Source organism: Elgaria multicarinata, chromosome 6 (genome assembly GCF_023053635.1).
Source record: "Elgaria multicarinata webbii isolate HBS135686 ecotype San Diego chromosome 6, rElgMul1.1.pri, whole genome shotgun sequence".
NCBI classification, from domain to species: Eukaryota; Metazoa; Chordata; class Lepidosauria; order Squamata; family Anguidae; genus Elgaria; species Elgaria multicarinata.
Window position 1 is genome coordinate 44,435,665 of NC_086176.1, and position 19,053 is coordinate 44,454,717.

The 19,053-nt window shown below is 40.4% G+C and overlaps 1 protein-coding gene across 1 annotated transcript in view; it reads right to left on the reverse strand.

Annotated features, from left to right (window-relative positions):
• DOCK8 (dedicator of cytokinesis 8) overlaps positions 1–12,250 on the reverse strand; it is an 89,152-nt gene extending 76,902 nt beyond the window's left edge. The window contains exons 1-3 of the mRNA XM_063129296.1: positions 12,191–12,250; positions 5,134–5,236; positions 790–965 (exon numbers count right to left, since the gene is read on the reverse strand). Coding sequence (XP_062985366.1) covers positions 790–965; positions 5,134–5,236; positions 12,191–12,243 — 332 coding nt within the window. The 5' untranslated portion in view covers positions 12,244–12,250. The remainder of the gene's footprint in view (positions 1–789; positions 966–5,133; positions 5,237–12,190) is intronic.
• Positions 12,251–19,053: the final 6,803 nt, after the last annotated feature.

Here is a 19,053-nt window from a genome sequence, read left to right on the forward strand (position 1 = left end):
AAATCTGCCTTTTTAAAACCAAATGGGTGATATCCAACATTGCGTAAATGGTACAACTTGTGCAATGGAACTTTCTCCTCCCCTCTTTCTCCTTGCCACCTATGTATTTCACAAAAAGCCTCTCCAAATCTGTCAGATTCCAGTAAGAGGACCTACTGACCATTGCGGACTGTGTCTTATAACCAGAGGGAGGGGAAATAGTCTCTCTCAATATTAGAACCCTGGGTTATCCCATGAAGATGATTGGTGGGAGATTCAGGATAGTTAAAAGGAAGTACTTCTTCACATAGCACATAGTTAAATTATGGAATTCACTTCCAGAAGATATAGTGATGGCCACCACTTTGGATGGTTTTAAAAGAGGATTGGAAAAAATCATGGAGGGCTATCAATGGCTACTAGTCCTGATGGCTATATGCTAACCTACAGTATCAGTGGCAGTATACCTATGTACACCAGTTTCTGGGGAACATGGGTGGAAGGGTACTGTTGCACTTGTGTCCTGCTTGTGGGTTTCCAGTCAGCAGCTGGCTGGCCACTGTGTGAATAAAATGTTAGACAAGATGGACTCTTGGTCTGATCCAGCATGGCTCTTCTTATGTTATAGAACTACTGAAATTGGGAACCTTGTACAAGTGGTGAAAGACTCCTCGGCCCAATTTCAGACAATTCCCCGCTCCCACTGAGTAGCCACAGGTCACCTCTACCCATTTGGGCATTAAGGGGAAATACTGCAGACTCAGAAAGCGTACAATCTGGTGGGCTTCAAGCTATTTGCCACTTCCTTACCCTTCTTCTGGTAATGATGGCTGCAAGGTCCTGTGCTCCTTTGGAGTAAAGACCACCTCCAAATCATCTTCAGGAAAATCACCCAGTTCTTGAAGGAGATCCGAATCTAAGCTATTCAGCTGCATCATTAGGAAACCTTCAAAATCCACGGGCTCTACTGCATCATAGAACTGAGGCTGAATGTTACAAAAAAGAAAACAAATGGTTTGTAACTAATTTCCCCCCGCCATAGGAATATTGCCAGAGCAAACGTGCATTCAGATGCAGTCAATCTTGTAAGCCATCGCTCTATCTGTGGCTTCTGTCAACCAGGATGGAACAGATGAAGGAGATGGAGGTAGAGAAAGGAGAAATAAAGGAGGATGGCTGGGAAAAAGACTGCAAATAGTGAGCTATCTAAAGGAACTACCAAAAACGCCTAAGATTGTGCCTGTAACAAGAGAAGAAGCTAACCTGAATAATCAACCCCAGTGCAGAGGTCAATATTTATTTATTTTTCAGATATTGGAACTACATTTAAGGCATGTCTGACTGGGGTATGCTATGAGTTGTTGAACTCCTTCCAGTCTAAACATGCACAGGATTGTGCTCTTAAAATGTATTTAAGCTGTAATGCTGAATACTGATATCTGGGGGCAAGTCCCATTGAACTCAATGGGGCTTACTTTCATGTAATCATGTATAGGATTCTATAGTTAGATTCTTATTTTCCAGATGGTGATGAAATTGTAATCAGTGAGGACAGAGGGAATTGAAATGCAGTGATGATTGCTTTGTTTTCAGTGGCCAGACACTGTGGGAGATTCAGAATAGATAAAAGAAAGTACTTCTTCACCTAGCACATAGTTAAACTATGGTAATCACTTCTGGAAGATGTAGGCCTTAGCTAAACCTAAGGATTATCCCAGGCAAATGGAGGGGTTGTCCCTGCCTGCTCCCGGGATCCCCTGTGTGTCATTTGGATTCACAGGGATGATCCTGGGACAATCCCAGGATATAGGCCTGGTCTAACCATGGCCGTAGTGAGGGCTACCAATTTGGATGGCTTTAAAAGGGGATTGGAAAATTCATGGAGGATGCAGCTATCAATGCCTACTAGTCCTGATGGCTGTATGCTACCTCCAGTGACTTGCCCACGTACACCAGTTGCTGGGGAACATGGTTGCAGTAACAGAAAGGCATTCTGCCCATGCTCAAGGGAACTCTCCTATTTTGTATGTTTTTATACATGCCCTGGTTTAAGGGCCAAGTCCTGGTGAGCCTTGACTGAAATTAAATCCTGGGATTGAATGCTAGTCCTACTCCAAGGATCCCTGTAGCTCAGTGGTAGAGCTCCTACTGCATGCAGAAGGTTCCAGGTTCAAGCCTCAGCATTTGCAGTTAGGGCTAGGAGAGAATCCTGCCTGAAACCATTGAGCACTGCTGCCAATCAGTATCAACAATACTTGTCTAGATGGACCAATGATCTGATTCAGTATATGGCGTCTTCCCTTCTCATAGATTTTATTTTTAAAACCAGTCAGTTAGTGCTTTCTTTCACTAAACGGCTTGGGCCAGGCTATCTGAAGGAATGCCTCCTCCCGTATGTACCTGCCCGGACCCTAAGGTCATCCTCAGGGGTCCTTTTCCGCGAGTCCCTGCCAAAGGAAGTGAGGCAGGTGGCTACCAGGAGGAGGGCCTTCTCTGCTGTGGCACCCCAGCTCCCTAAGGAGAACCGCCTGGCACCTACATTATATGCTTTTAGACGCTAGGTGAAGACCTTTTTATTGTCCCAGCATTTTAACAGTCTATAAATAAATTTTAACTTGATGTTTTAAATTTGTAATTTTGCATTGCTGCTGTTTTTATCTGATTGAGCTTTTATATTGTATTTTATATTATGGTTTTATACTGTTGTTTTATACGTTGAATGTTTTTAATTTTTGTGAACCGCCCAGAGAGCTCCAGCTATTGGGTGGTATAGAAATGCAATTAATTAATTAATTAATAAACACTGTGGTCCATATAATGGACTTGCTTTTCAAGTCACTTCACAGACATCTCACGGAAGTTTTGCTTAACTGTAAATAATCGTATATAAAATTGAAACTAAAACATATTTACATTTCACGGAGTTAATTTTCTTTAATATGCTTCACGAGATGTGACAAGAGGAAGGGTGTACAGAGAAAAGTATTTAAATTCTCTGTTACTGCTTGCCAAAAATAGTGTGAATGCAAAACCCTTCTTCATGGATAAGTGTAATGCCACTTGAGGTTTTTCAGCAGCTTCAGCTTCATGGGTAAGTGTAATGCCACTTCAGCCTGCAATCTTACAAAGATTTATGCTGCTTAGTTCCCACTGACTTGACAGCCCATAGCCTAAAAGGTGGTTATTCTACTATATAACATTTTTTCAGAGTTAGATGCTATCTCAAGGACATAAACTTCCCATCTCATGTACCCCTTTAAACTGCTTTTTGGTATAACCATAGGAAGCTATCTAGGGCAGTAATACACATTTACTTGGGAGTAAGTCCCGTTGTAGTTAGAGGGGCTTATTTCTGAATAACTATGTATCGGATTGCACTACAAGAAGTCTTTTGGTTGAATATTTTGGCTGTAATCCTATACTTGGTTCCTCAGGCTTAAGTCCCATTTTCATTAGAGAAGCATCGTGTGCCAGAAGACATGCATTAATGAGAGTCTTGTGGCACCTAACAAATAAATAGTGGTATCAGCTTTTGTGGGCTGCAACCACTTTCAGCCCCTCTGGAATGTATATTTGCATTGTGTGCCCCTTCATAACAGGTTGCAAAAGTTTTTTAATCAATAAATCTAATTTAAATGTGGATAGATGAATGCCATGTTTATTTTCTAAATATATAATATGGCATAAGGCTTTGCAAACAAAATGACATTACCAAACTAACACTATACTCAAGAATCAAGCTTTTTGACCATCCAATGAACAGTGCATATATTGCACTCTAAAATTGTGTGTTAGTCTCTTCTACAGTTTTACAAACCTCCTAGGCAAGAAGAAACACATTTATGAGAATGTTTGGGATAAACTGTTAAAAAGAACACCAATGAAACTGCTATACATATTTAGAAAGTATGGTTTATCTAGTAAATGCAAGTTAAGCATCACACAGAAACAGTTACAAATCACTCACAGCAAACATACCTTTTTTATGACATGACACGGTACAATCAGCAGCAAGGTACATTTTTGCTGCCAATCAAAATGGCGGGTACAGGAAATAAAATGCAAGCTTCTTGTCAGAAGAATTTATAGGGCAAACCCCCCCCCCCATCCTCCCGCAATCCTCCAATGAATAACCAAGATAGAACAAGTTTAACACCATAGCTTCTCAGATTAAGGAAGTGAATAAAGAGATGGTGGTTAGCTTTGACAGACAGGAAATATATATTTATTACAGTGTTTCGGTTTCCAAAACTGCAGCTCTCCAAGTATCTTCTCATTCTTACAAATATGTTGTTAATGGTAAAGGGCTCGTTATATTCCACAAAGTTCTTCAGCTACAACCCTTACCTTTAGCAGGCATTTTAAAAAGAGTAATTATCTCTGAACAAATAAGAATTGTTTTGTTGTCCTGAGATTTATTTTATTTTATTTATTTATTTTTAGAGATCAGCTATTCTGAAAGATTAGACTTCATTATAAAACATTATCAATGGGAAAAGGGAAGCTCTATGAAGCTATTTTTGAAAAGTGTAGCTCTGTAGTATTCCATAGAACAAATGAAAATATAATCTAGCTAAGATTACTCTAGTTATTTTCTCTTGTTAAGTCCTGTATTAATTCTCAGTGTTTTAAAATAAGGGAATACATCAATAGGCTTGTGAATTTAATCAGGATCCAGCTTTAAAATCCTATATGTTCATCGTCTGATCTTACATAATTAAGGAAGTAAGGAGATGGTGGTTAGATGATGGTTAATTGGAAGGTGGTTCCACCTAAGATGCAAATAACGTCACTGCAGTGCTGGTTCTCCTATGGCTTTGTGGTGCCACAGTGTGCAATAAGATTTATCCAATGGCTCTCAGCCTTGAGTATTATCATCATCTTTAGGTAATAATACTTTTCTTAACTTGTGTAAGGGTACAAAGAATAATTTGACTCTTACACTGCAACCTATGTATGTCTACTTAGAAGTTAGCCCTACTGAGTTACTTACTCCCAAGTGAGTGCGTACAGGATTGCATTCTCAGAGTTCTGTTCAATACAGTTTGCAGAACGAATCTACAGTTACATGTGTTGAATAAAAAACCCATTAAGTGAATATATATTGCATGAAACCCAGATATGCACAGAACACATAGCAATCTCCGCACTTACTAGATGAACAGAAGAGAAACCAGGGCTACTGATACTTCGCTGAGGGAACTGTCCAAGGTTTGGTTGGTTCACAAATTGCCTTCTTATATCTGCTGAAGAATTCCTTTTAATATAAAAAAGGAAGAAGATAACTAGTTATGCCCAAATTTTGTTTAAACAACATTTTTTCCTTAAGTATTTTGACAGATATTAGCAATATGAATAGGATATGTGCATAGAGATATTATGCTTGAATTTGTTCTTACTTTCACACTGTTAGTTTGATTATTTATTTATTACATTTTTATACCGCCCAATAGCCGAAGCTCTCTGGGCGGTTCACAAAAATTAAAACCATAATAAAACAACCAACAGGTTAAAAACACAAATACAAAATACAGTATAAAAAGCACAGTATAAAAAGCCTATTTGGTGCGTTCTCTTCCCTCTCTTATTGTTGTAATATGATTTTATTAGAATGTAAGCCTATGTGGCAGGGTGTTGCTGTTTTATTCGTTTACTATGTACAGCACCATGTGCATTGATGGTGCTATATAAATAAATAAATAAATAAATAAATAAATAAATAAATAAATAAAAAATTATACTATCTAAACCAGGAATAATGAGCTTACAGCAATGTATAAATCAAGCAGTGTTTCAGAGTATGTAAGAGTTAATGAAAAGACAAAAAGGGGGTAGACAAATCACTAGTTTGTCTTAGGAAAGCATCTCATAAACATGCTTAGACACAGATACTTGTTATAGCTGATCCATCTGTCCAGTTAAGTGGCATTCAACCTGTTCTGGAGGAAGTTGCACTCCCCCTAGAGAAGCAGGCTTGTACTTAGATCCATTATTGTCACTAGAGGCACCGGAGGTCTCAGTGACTCAGGGTGTCTTTTATCAGCTTAGGGCACAATCCTATGCAAGTTTAGGCAGAAAAAAGTCCTCCAATTCCAGCATCTCTGGCCAGCATGGCTGACCAGGGAATAATGAGAATTATAGGACTTATTTCAGACTAAACATACATAAGACTGCATGCTTAGGCCAATATACCAACTACAACCTCACCTGGACAGAGATAGCCTTGTGATAGTTATTCATACTCTAGCAAACTCCCGTTTGGGTTACTGCAATTCATTATATTTGCAGTTGCCTTTGAAAATGAAACTTCAGTTAGTCTAAAATAGGGCAGCTAGACTGCTAACTGGGATTAGCCAATGTGATCATATTATGCCAGTCATTTCTGGGTCCAATTCAAAGTGCTGGTTTTCAGGCATTTTAATCAAGTTTTTATTTATCTGTAATTGTAAGCTGCCTTGAATGCCATTTTCTTGGTAGAAAGGCAGGGTACAGATCAAATAAACAAACAAACAAAAGTAGAACCAGGTCAGATTAAACTTTATTTATTTATTTAGTTAGTTTATTACATTTATATACTGCCCCCATAGCTAGAGCTCTCTGGGCAGTTTACAGAAATGAGATTCCTAAGACAGCCTTCCTCAGCCTGGTGCCCTTCAGATGTGTTGGACTACTACACCCATCATCCCTAGCCAGGCCAGCAGGTGGGGGAGGCAGGCAGGCTAAGACTATGGTGGAAATAAATTAATTACATCATTACATTTTTTCTTACCTCAGAAAATTCATTCAGTAAGAAAAGACAGAAGAGCTGAATAATTCCTTCAGAATACTTACACGATGACCTCTTTGTTCTACAAGCACCCCACATCACCCTTAGCTGGGATGGCGGGGAGGTATATCCCCTACCCTTGCATATAAAACACAAACCAGGGTAAACTAATTAGGAGACTTCATTAAATTCACTGGGCTGGGTGGATATTTTGTGAAATCTTTTGCCACTCATGTAACTTTTGTTCAAAAGTGGACACTGAGTAATAGGAAGTGATTGTGTTGCAATCCACCAGGGCGCACATAAGTCAAGACACAAACTTGTGGAAGTGAGGAAACAGGAAAGCCTGGCAGTGACCACAGAGCTGCTCACATGGCCTTACAATTCAACAAATTCTGCCCAGAAATTGTAGGTTATGTCATGAAATTGGGCAGCCAGAAGTCAGTGAGCTGTGATGGTAACATCTAAAAGCAGGGTGGCCCTGAATTTATCAGCAGACTCAACAAATGCTATGCAAAACAATTTCCAAACGGTGCTTATCCTGTCCTTAGGAGTGCTCTGGAATGGAAGCTTTGTAGTCTTGTTCAAGCCTCATTTGGGAGGGGGGTTGGCGTGGGGAGACACTCTGTCCCTTTCCCACCCATAAGGTTTTCCTCTGCTGTATTATATAGCACTTAGAGGACTCAGGTTTGGATTTGGCTAACAGCCCTAACTCTGAGTATTTTATAACACTCCCTATCCAGTGATTTTTGATATAAGGGAAGGGAAAAGTTGTCATCCCTGAATACTGCAAGGAAGGCAGATTTTTAAAAAATCTTATCCACCCCAATCCTACCCTCCACCCCCCATACACACATCCAGGGTGCTGTTAGGGGCTTGAACAGGTTTATATCCTGTTATTCCCCCACCCATCTCCAGTTTCTGACACCTTAACATTCTGTAGGTCCTGCATGCTCTAAACGTGCTGAGATTTGGTGGATTTTCCCCATTCTTTTCTTGACATTTCCCAACTTATATACCTCTGAATACCTAGGGAATCCTCCAAATATGTAGAAACTACTGCCTTATTTTTGGATGGCTTCCAAACTGACCAGCGTTTGACCATGTAAGTTTGCTTTTAGTATGTATGATAAACAAATGATAATATTCATGCACTCTTAAAATATTTTCCCTTCTTTTTGTGGTTGTTGTGGAGTGTGTCACATTTTTCATTTTGTGACGAAACTACACACATATACAATTGCAATGGGCATTGTATGCTTGTAAGGTGGTTATGCTAAATTCAGTGGAATATGTTGCATCATTCATCTTTATCACAATCCTCAGGCTGATCATGGAGAGTCATCTCTCTCCTCTCTTTAGACTTTGGGCTCATCTACACCAAGCAGGATATTCCATTATGAAAGCAATATATACTGCTTTATAGTGGTACTGAAGTGCACTGACAATTGTTGGGGCCCATGACACATCTACACCAAGCAGGATATAGCACTATGAAAGTGGTATGAAAGCGATATATGGTCTGTGTCAATGGGCCCCAGCAGTTCTCAGTACACTTCAATACTGCTATGAAGCAGTAGTGTGGCCCCTGCCTTTTATATGCTGCTTTCATAGTGGAATCTCCTGCTTGGTGTAGATGAGCCCTCAGCCCCTAGGTGTGATGAGTAGAGCTCCTTTAAAATGGTGGAAAGGGGAAATAAGAAGTTCAGAGTGATACATTCAGATGAGGGATTTTAGTAGGCACAATGTACATGGGGTTCAAAAGCCTGATTTAGAGTATATACAAGATTCGGATATACTCAAAAAGAGCCCTTACTTCAGAATAACCAGAGATATACAAGTCTCCTGGGATATATTGCCATGTAGTCTGAAATGAGGAGGGACAACCTCCCATCCCTAAAAGACGCCCCTGGAAATAAGATGAGGTTAATAAGAAGATGAGGACAGGAATATAGATTGCAAATGAAGAATTTAGATATGTACTAAATGGGGTCCTTTTGTCTTGGACACAATTCAGTTATCTTCATCTTGACAGGGGATTCTCAAATCAAATAAAGAAGAATTGCCATTTATGAGATGTGATCTTGCTTTCATTGGTTATACTCATTCTTAGACAACCCACCATTCCCTAACTCTGTAAACATGCATAATATTGTTTGTTCACAATACACAAGGCATACGCATGATCCCGCATGATACAAAAGGCAGCAGAAAGCAAGTTCGGTGTGAAGGTAAGAATTGCCTTGCTGTATTAGACCAGAAGTACCTGTAGTCCAGCATTCAGCCTCCAGCAATGACCAGCTAAATGCCCCTAGAATTGTCATTTCCTTTCATCGGTCCCTGGCATCTGGTAATTAGAGCTTCCATTTTTAAGCTATTATACCCATCTATCCATAATGAAGAGATGGGAGAGAGCACAGCAGCAGCAGCAGCACTCTTACAGGTTTTGATAATAATGTATTGGTTTTGTTTTTAATCAGTTTTATGTATTTTATATTTTTGTATTCAATGTTGTTCCCTGCCTCAAACCAGAGGGAGAGGCGGGTAAGAAATCATCATCATCATTATCATCATCAGATGGGTCCTAAACTTTGAGTTTCTGCAATTACATTTACTTCAGGAACTCTGGCTTTACCCAATTGCCAGATTCTAAAGACATTTTTGTAATTGCACAATGGCAGAATCGCCTGGACATCGTATCCTTCAATTAAATGTGTTGTAATAAGGTTCAGATGTCACATTTTTTAAAGAAAGGCATCAAAGGAAGTGGAACTGTCAGAAATGTTCACATTAGGAAATATGCTTTTAAAGTTTTCTCTGCGTTTCCATTTTGGGGGGAAGAAAGAAACTTTCCTTCTTATTGTTTATTTATTTATTACTTTATTTGTTTTATTAGATTTCTATATTGCTCAATAACCAAAGCTCTCTGGACGGAACACTTATATCCTGATTTTCCTCCAAGGAGCCCAAGGTAGCATAGATGATCCTCCTCCTCTCCATTTTATCATCACAATTTTGCAAAGTAGGCGAGGTTGAGAGTCAGTGACTGGCCCAAAGTCACCCAGTGTCTTCATAACTGAGTGAGGACGAATCCAGTCTTCCCAGTCCCTTGGGCTTTCCTCTCACTGTCAAACCTATTCCAAGATTTCTAAACTTTAGGCTATCTTGAATGCCTAGCACTGTCCTCCTGGCAGTGTAATCCTAGGCCTGCCTGATCTGAATTCAGTAGGACTTTTTCCTCTGTGTGTGTGTGTGTGTGTGTGTGTGTGTTGTTTGTATTTATTAAATGTATACCCAACTTGTCAATCCATAACAAGAGTCACAGTGAATAGGCCCATGCCCTTATGGTGCATATACTATATCAACAGAAATTTTGTTTAGCTGTATTAATAACTAACTGCCCCTGATTCTATAGTCTGTCATTACATGGGTCAGAATGGCCATACATTAAGCCAGCAGTCGGCAACTTGTGGCTATCGAGATGTTTTCTCCTACATTGCCGATCATCTGTCACCAGTGTCTATGCTAGCTAGGGTTGATGGGAGTTGTAGGCCAAAACATCTGGAAAGGCCCAAGTTCCCCACCCCTGCATTAATTAAAATGGATGGGCAGAAAATTCGTATTTTCAAGCAACTTGACTGGGTGTATAATCTTATCAGTGCATTTTCTTCCTTCTCCACCCTTATATAAGCCCAATTCAAGTAGAACTAATCATTCCACATGGAAACATCCCCTTCAAGTTTCAACTCAGTTACACAAGAATATCTGAGAGATAGTCTACAGGTATAAATGAGACTTTACTCCAGTCCAAAATCTCTGGTTTGTGAATTGAAGCCATGATTTCCAGCAAACGTAGTATTAAACAAATATTCTCCATGTTTTATGCAAGCTATTTCTGAGTGATATTTGCAATGCAAAATGTCATAAGAATTGGAATCACATAGTTATAGTAACAAAAAGGGTGCATTCAAATATTAAATTAGTCCATCCACAAATTGTTGATATGGACAATGGAAAATAGAAGTAATTCCATACTTTTTTCTTCTTAAGGAAAAATAGTCTACCTTGAGAGTATGCACTGTTGAAATTAATTGAAATCAAAATGGAGAGGAGGAGGAGGAACATGTAAGATACCTTGAGTTCCTTGCAAGAGGAAAAAAGGCGAGATTAGAATGTAGTAGCAGTAGTACTACTAATAATAGGACTTTCTAAGATTGTGATGCTAGATTCCAAATAAAAACTAAACTGACCAGAACTTAGTGGAGCATTTCTTGCTGCTAGCCATTTCCTGAGCCTGATATGCAGCAGATGTCCCTATCCACCGCTGCATCTCCATGCCTAGGAAAGCAGTGCCTGGTGATTTTCTGGCTGTTGTGCAACTTTTAAAGGCATGGGGAAAACAAGATGACACATTCAAACCACAACCCGCAAGTCATTTACATTGTCTTTCCCGCATCTTAATAGGCTTAATCTCATTATTTTCACAAGGACATGACAAAATGGAAGTATGCCGGTTTTGTCTGCAATCAAGAACAGCAATATACTATAGTCACAGGAGAACCTCAATGAAGTCTATTGGACTACTCCAGAGTAAGTTATTTGCACCTTCAAACCCTTGGAAGGGAAAGGGAAAATCTTGTTAATCATAAGTGTATGAAGTTTGTCACAGCACAGATTATAAACACGCTCAGAACAAGTTCTGACCAAGTACTTGGCATTTCCTACTTCTCAGCACTATAAAACTCTTTTATAAAGTGAATACCTTCCCATAGAAATAATGTGTCTATATGATCATTCTATTCCAGTTCCCGAAGTTTCCAGAGCAGAGAAAAGAACAAGTTCTATCAAGAATCTAGCCCAGTGATAAACTCCCCACTCAGCTATGAAGTCTACTGGTTGGTTTTGGGAAAGTCTCTGACTCTCAGCCTAACCTACCCCACAGGACTGTTGTGAGGAGGAACATGTAAGCCGCCTTGGGCTCCTTGTAAGGGAATATAATGTAACCCAAAAAAGGGAGGCTCGGATGGGGGAGATTTAGCCTCCCACCCCCTCCCATAAATTCTTTAAGAGAGTAAATCTACCAGTCTTTCCCAACATGGAGCCCTCCAGATGTGTTGGCTACAACTCCCATCATCCCCAGCTGAATGCTGGGGGTTGTAGTCCAACACAACTGGTGGTCACCAGGTTGGGGGAGGCTGGTATGAACACACAAACACAGGCATCATGGTTAACATCTTCTTAAAGGGGTGGTGTGTCTATTTATTAGTTATCAAAGGTCTGCCCAGCCCATAGCTCAATGTGCAAGCTGTAGATCTATCTCCGCTTGGATCTTCAGACACTCAACTAGCCGCCCACAAGCACCACCGAAGAAACTGCCCCAACCTGTGCTGCCAGTAAAGAGTTGGAGGAAGACAAGTCCTCGGTAGTTCAATAAAATCCGCTTACCTGTTAATTTTCAGAGCAAAAGCCCTCCTATCGGAGCTGGGCAAAGTGGCCATGCAGGTGCGCGCGTGGCAACGACCCCTCTCCGCGTCAAAATCCTGCGAAGGGGAAGCTGGTGATGGGTCTCCACAAAAAGTGGCATGAAATCCTACTAACTGAGAACGATCTGTCAGTCAGGCGGGGAGGGGGGGGAGAAACTTCCGCATTTCAATCTTCCTTGTTGAAATCAACAGTCAAGGGGAGGGACCAGCAGCTACTGTAAGTTACTGGCGGTCGCCTTCCCAGCCGAAGACCGAGTACTCTAAGCTCTTCCCTTCAAATGAACGAAGCTCGAGGGCTGCTGTGACTCGATCTGCAGCAAAATGAGGTGATACAGTCCTGCGGAAGCACCGCTCAGACTGCAAACGGGGCGATCCTATTTTTGAATACCCCATATGTAAAAAAATAGCACCGCAACGAAATGTGCGGGCGTGTATAGTCCCCGCTCCAGTCGACCGCATGTGATTCTGGCTACAGGCCGAATCCTCCGCACATGGTCCCGGTGGGGCACGCTGAGACCTACCCGTTCGCGCAAATAATTCTTAGCTCTTCAAAAACCAACCCTATGCACATTTTATTATTTCGATTTTGGACTCTTCCTCAACATAATTTGCAAAGACAGATAATGAGGGCAGAGAGCTGCTCTTGCAATTTAAGCTATATGCGCAGGCATCAGTTTCCAAGCCGTGTGGAAATTCGTGATAACGCGCCCGCCTTCTTGCACAAGCTGCTGCGGCTGTTTTGCAAAGCCCCTTCAGCAAAGAAGCAGAGCGCATTCAGTAGGTGTCAGCCTTGCTGCACTTAAATCAAGCGCCGGCAAGTCTTGGCGCCTGCGGAGGGAAATCCCATTTCTGGAAACCAGCAGGGGAAGCGACAGCGGATCGAGAAGGAGGCTGAGCTTCTGTCTCTGGGATCAAGGCCCAGTTCTCAATCCAAAAACCATCATTTGACTTCTTGAGTGGAGTGGAGACCCCGTCGGGCTACAGTCGGAGAAGGACTGCTGGTGCTGGACATTTTTTGAGGCAGATGCACCCTGCTTTTAAACCACAGACCAACACATCACACGTGGTTTGTGTAAAGGCTTTTGCATCTGTGCCTCGGGGGAACGAGCAGCAACTGGAGAAGTGAGGGATTTAACAGACAAATGAAAACAAATTAATCACAGTTTACGAAAACAAATCTGGGCATGTTGTGAGGTAATTATGCACCCACTCTAGCATGCTACCTGAAGGAACTATGAAGAGCAGCCGAGTAATGCGATTATGTTGCACTTGTTTATTTATTTATTTATTTTATTACATTTTTATACCACTGAAGCTCTCTGGGCGGTTCACAAAAAATAAAACCATTAAGAACATAGTAAAACATCCCAACTTTACCCAACATGAAGGAAAGAATAGAAATAAAACACACCAGAATGGTGTCTGCACTAGTACATTTTTTATTTATGTATTGCTTCGCTGCAAAATATTTCCCTGAAAACATGAGCAGCTGGGGATGTCTGTCTGCACTTGAACCTTTTGTCTTGACTCTGATTCACTCTTACACTATATTCCACTGCAACACTAATTTTGCCCTGGTAATGTTAGGATTTGGTGTTGTGAAGTATTGCTTTCATCTACTGAATTCTCACCTTGCACAACTTTGATGGTGAAAGTAAACTCTTTCACCATCCTTTGCCACTACTGGACTTTGGATAGAATACTAAAGCCGTAATCCTATTAGAAAGGGAGTCCCATTGAACTTAATGGGGCTGACTTCTGAGTAGTCATTGAGCTGTGTATCATTTAAAACCAACACTTTGTTTAATTGGCTTATCTGGAAAATACAGTAAAATAAACCATATCAGTTTAAAATTACTAGGACTGCTGGTCTACCTAGGAAAGTGGTGAATAGACCCATTTTAAAATAGGTTTCAATGAAGAATTCTTATACCACCCATTCCTTATACCACCCTGATCTTAAATGCATAGGATGAATGTCCCATTGTTTGTTTATCAGAATTACTTTTAAACAGCCCAAGAAAAGTATGTGTAGGATTACAGCCTCAGTCATTAGAAATTAAATATGTAGCGATAAGTAGTCAATAAATTGAAAAGTATAGAATTTTAAAAACCCTAATAAGAAAATTAGAAACTGAAAGAGGAATTAAAAACCCAAAATAAAAAGTGGTATAATCTGTAATGGAGAAATCATATTCAGCCTGAAGTGCCATCTAGTGGTTTCATTAATAATCACATGGCTTTTAGCTATTAATATTATAAAGATAATAATGCCTTTGCAGCAGCTACACGATCCCTGAAAACTTCACCATTCTTGTAAATATTGAGCTGTTTGTGTCAACCATTAATAATAAGGTAAAATACTAGTATTTTACTATTTTCCACAGTGTAAAACTGTCTTTTCCAACTGATTTCTACTGAGCGAGTTTTACTTTCAGCCCTTTGCTGTGTGACTTATCTTTGTAAACACTTTATAGATTGCACTGTGGAAAGGTGGGATATATTTATGGGCTTACAAATGCAACACACAAACAATACATCCGAATCTAGTGTATATCTATTCGGAATATAACATCCTCCTAATAAATAATTGTAGCCTTTATTTAATTTCCAATATTAAGACTACAATCTCATTGAAATCAGTAGTTTATTTCTGGATGAACAGATCATGTGGTAAATTCTCTTCCCTTCCCCCCCAATATATTTTTATTTAGGAACTGGGTAAAAGCCAGATCCATCAAATCAAAACCAGATCTCATGTTCATATGATTTTTAAAGGGGACACACACACCCTCCAAACCACAGTCATATCACCTCTGCTTTCATGGACTGAACCATGGAAATCACAGTTCCACACTCATTGATGCTGCCAAGGTGTGGATCCTCATGATTTTTACAAAGAAAAGCCCCCAAACCACAATCAAATCACATGGCACATCTGCCTCCATGGACTGAACCATAAAAAAACACAGATCCAGCACTTGTAGGTGCCGCCACAGTGCAAAAACATGGATCTGAGGCATGGATCGTCATGACTTTATATGTTTTTTAAAGGGAACATCTCCTAAATCACAATCAAATCACAAAGCACATCTGCCTCCATGGACTGAGCTTTGAAATCACATATCTGCCACTCGTTGGTTTTATCATAGTTCAAAGCATGGTTCTGAGGCATGGATCCTCATAATCCTTCAATCCTCCAACCAGTCTCAGAGCACATGTGCTTCTACAGACAAGCATGAAAATTCTAGATGATCCTTCAGGATTGATGCCTCACATAAATGGTTCACACCATGATGTGGAGCAGCACATCTGGGATTCTTATTGTGCATACTTCGACAGAGATGAGTTCATTGCTTTGGGGGAAGGAATCCAACATAAAATTTCAGAGAATCCATATTGAATTGTGCCTCATTGGATGTGTTCTGTGATTTGATTATAGCTTTGGGGATATCCCATGTAAAAATCCAGAAGATCCATGAGGATCCTGGTTTCAAATGCATGTTTTTGTACCATGCTGGCTCCATTAAGTACTGGTTCTATATTTTTTTATGGTTCAGTTTCTTGGCACAGATGTAGTATGTGATTTAATGGTGCTTATCATGGGATCCACTGCAAATATCCAGAGAATCCAAGATGATCTATGCCTCAAATCTATGATGATGTTCCACTGTGGCACCATGAACATGGGACTCTGATTTTATGGTTTGATCTATGGCCATGCATGTGATATGAGTGGTGACAGTGGTTTTGACGCATCCCATGTAAAAAAACATTATCTATGAAGGTCAACATATAACAACATGCATGGTTTTGCACCATGAATGTGTTTGTGCTGTGAAAGTGCTGTGAAGTGGTAGCACCCATGAGTGCTGGATCTGTGATTTTTATGGTTCAGCCCATGGAGACAGAGATGCTCTGTGATTTTATTATAGTTCTGGGGGCCATGTGTTTGTGTGTTTTTTCTACTGCTCTCTGGAATGATTGAGCAGTATTCAAATTAATAAAGCCACTGGCTGCAGACTCAATGTTTCTAGGTTCCAAAGCAGTCCAGTGTAGACTGCAGAATTATTTGAAAGCCAGTAGTTTAAAGATCCCTGCAATGATTTCTGATCCTCGGTAAACATGCATCAAAATAAAGCCCTCTTGAAATTCATCTGAAATCCATCTGTTTCAGCTCCATACTAAAAGTGATAATTTCACATTTTAAAATGGCAAACCTAAAATCATTCAAGTGTCCTTCCTTTCATGGGTTTAAACAGTATTTCCACAATAGAGAGTAAAAAAAGAGGAACTCAGCTTCTTTTGTAACTGTGGTTTCCTTCCGTCTTTGCATGCGGACAACACAGATCGTCAAACGAATCAGTTTTATCATCTAAATAAGCACGATAGAAGATGAAAAAAAATTGCATTTGGTAACTGCTGTCAATATGTGACTTTTTACAAAGCTTCTGGTATCAGGGAAAACATTTTCATCATGTTTATGGTAAAGAGAAATGGGAAGCCCAATTCTATGGTTTCTTCTCAAGCCCAGACCTAATATATCAGTAGCCTCCATGAGTGTGCAGGGCTACCATCAGCTTGCCTTCTAGCACTCACACAGGGCAGTGTTCCTGAGTAGCAGTCTCTCCATGGTTGGTGGGTGGGGGTGGTATTTATGTAACCGCTATGATTTGCATTGCTAGGGTGGTTCTTTTTTTCAGCTGCGAAAGCCACCTACAAAACCAACTGGGACTTTAGTTCAGGAATGGAGTTTAGCTCCATATGGGTGGATGAAAAGCATTTGTGATTTGTATGGTTTGGAAGCTACAGCTCGTGCAAAATGCAGCGGCCAGATTGATTTCAGGAACCAGAAAGTTCGACCATATAACACCTGCTCTGGTCCACTTGCACTGGCTGCCTGTATGTTTCCAAGCCCAATTCAAGGTGCTGGTTTTGACTTACAAAGCCTTACACGGCTTGGGACCACAATACCTGACGGAACGCCTCTCCCGACGTGAATATACCCAGTCACTACGTTCAACATCTAAGGTCCTCCTCCAGGTGACTACTCCAAGAGAGGCTCGGAGTGTGGCAACGAGGGACAGGGCCTTTTTGGTGGTGGCCCCCGGACTGTGGAACGATCTCCCTGATGAGGCTCGCCTGGAACCAATGCTGCTATCTTTCCAGCGCCAGGTTAAGACTCCTCTTTGCCCAGGCATATGGCAGCACATCTTAATCACCCTCGTTTAGTTTTTTAACGGTTTTTAATGCGTTATGTGTGTATGTTCTGTGTTTACAATTTTAAATTTTGTATACTCATTTTATCTCAATTTTAGAATTTCTGTAAACCGCCCAGAGAGCTCTGGCTATGGGGGAGGTATATAAGTGTAATAAATAAATAAAATTAAATAAATAGTGATTTCAGGTGCAACCAGATTGCAGGAAGTAAACCAGGAAATTTTCTGGGGTCTGATAAAAGGCAGAAAGAACAGGGGAAATACTGGAGGACAGCAATTTGATGATATCTTATATAAGAATACGGCAGTGTAGGCCTTATTGTTTACTTCCTCTTTCAAAAGAGAAAGTAATTAGGGACTAATGCGCGGACGGAGAAGTGATGGTAAGCAAATGCGATTTTCCTTCATGTGATGATGCTCAATGACTCCCAATTGTAATCCTCCTGTATTTTCCCACCACTTTTTCCAAATTTATTTTCCAGAAAGAAAACTGTTATGGAGAAAAAGATGAAATAGCTGCACAATGCCACTGTGGTGTAGTGCTTAGAGTTTTGATCTGGGACTCAGGAGATCTGGGTTCAATTCCCCAGTCAGCCTTTGAGCTCTCTGGGTGACTTTGGGCCAGTCACAGACTCTCAGCCTAATCTACTTCATCAGATTTTGAGGATAAAAAGTAGAGAAGGACTGTGTCAGCCGTCTTGGGCTCCTTGCGAGAGGGGAAAAAAGCAGGAGATTAATATAATGTCAATGCATTTGACTGGTAGCGCTCAGAGCCCCTGTCTAGAAGCACCCACTCACAGTTTACTCTCTTCTAATATATATTCGACCATATTTTGAATTAGTCCTGTTTCTTAGAATATGTTCTGTATTCATGGCATAATAATAATGAAAAGGTTTTGGAGACTGGGCAGCAATGTCTTGACTTGCTGCCATCATGTGCTACAGGCAAATTAAACCGCTATTTCTTTTCAGTTTATTAGATACATAAATGAATGTAAATTTAATATGCAAATCTACTCTATTAATCATAATCCATTGGCAGTCTCACTCTTACTCCTTTCTTGGGGAGGAGGAGAAACACTCTAATCTCCTTGGCACAAACACGCATTTCCTGGGTGACACTACTTCTTTTCTACCATCCAAGTAATCTTTGCCTAGGATGGAGAGTTCGAGTTAAGAGCTGGATTTTATGTTATCAAAAAATGGAGGTTCATTTTTGTCCAATTTGAATTTATGCAAACCCCCTTCCGTATAGTTTTGGGCATCCTGACTGCAACAACCATTCAGTATTTTATTTACTCCTATTTCCACACCACACCTGCGTCATCTTGTGTTTTAACTTCTTTCCTGATGAAGAGATCTTGAGATCTCGGAAGTTGCACTTTTTCCGATGATCTTTGAGTTGGCCCAATAAAGGATTTTGTAATTTTACTAATGGCGAACACGGCTGCCTTGTTTGTTTGACCAGAAAACACTTTTCCGTCGGGATGTGATAGAAGCGATTGAACAACTGTGATGACTAGACCGCTCCTGAAAGTCGCCCTCTGCCCGCCCACTCCTCTTTGTCGCCTTTATGTGCCGGCAATCGTAGAAAACTCCTGCGATT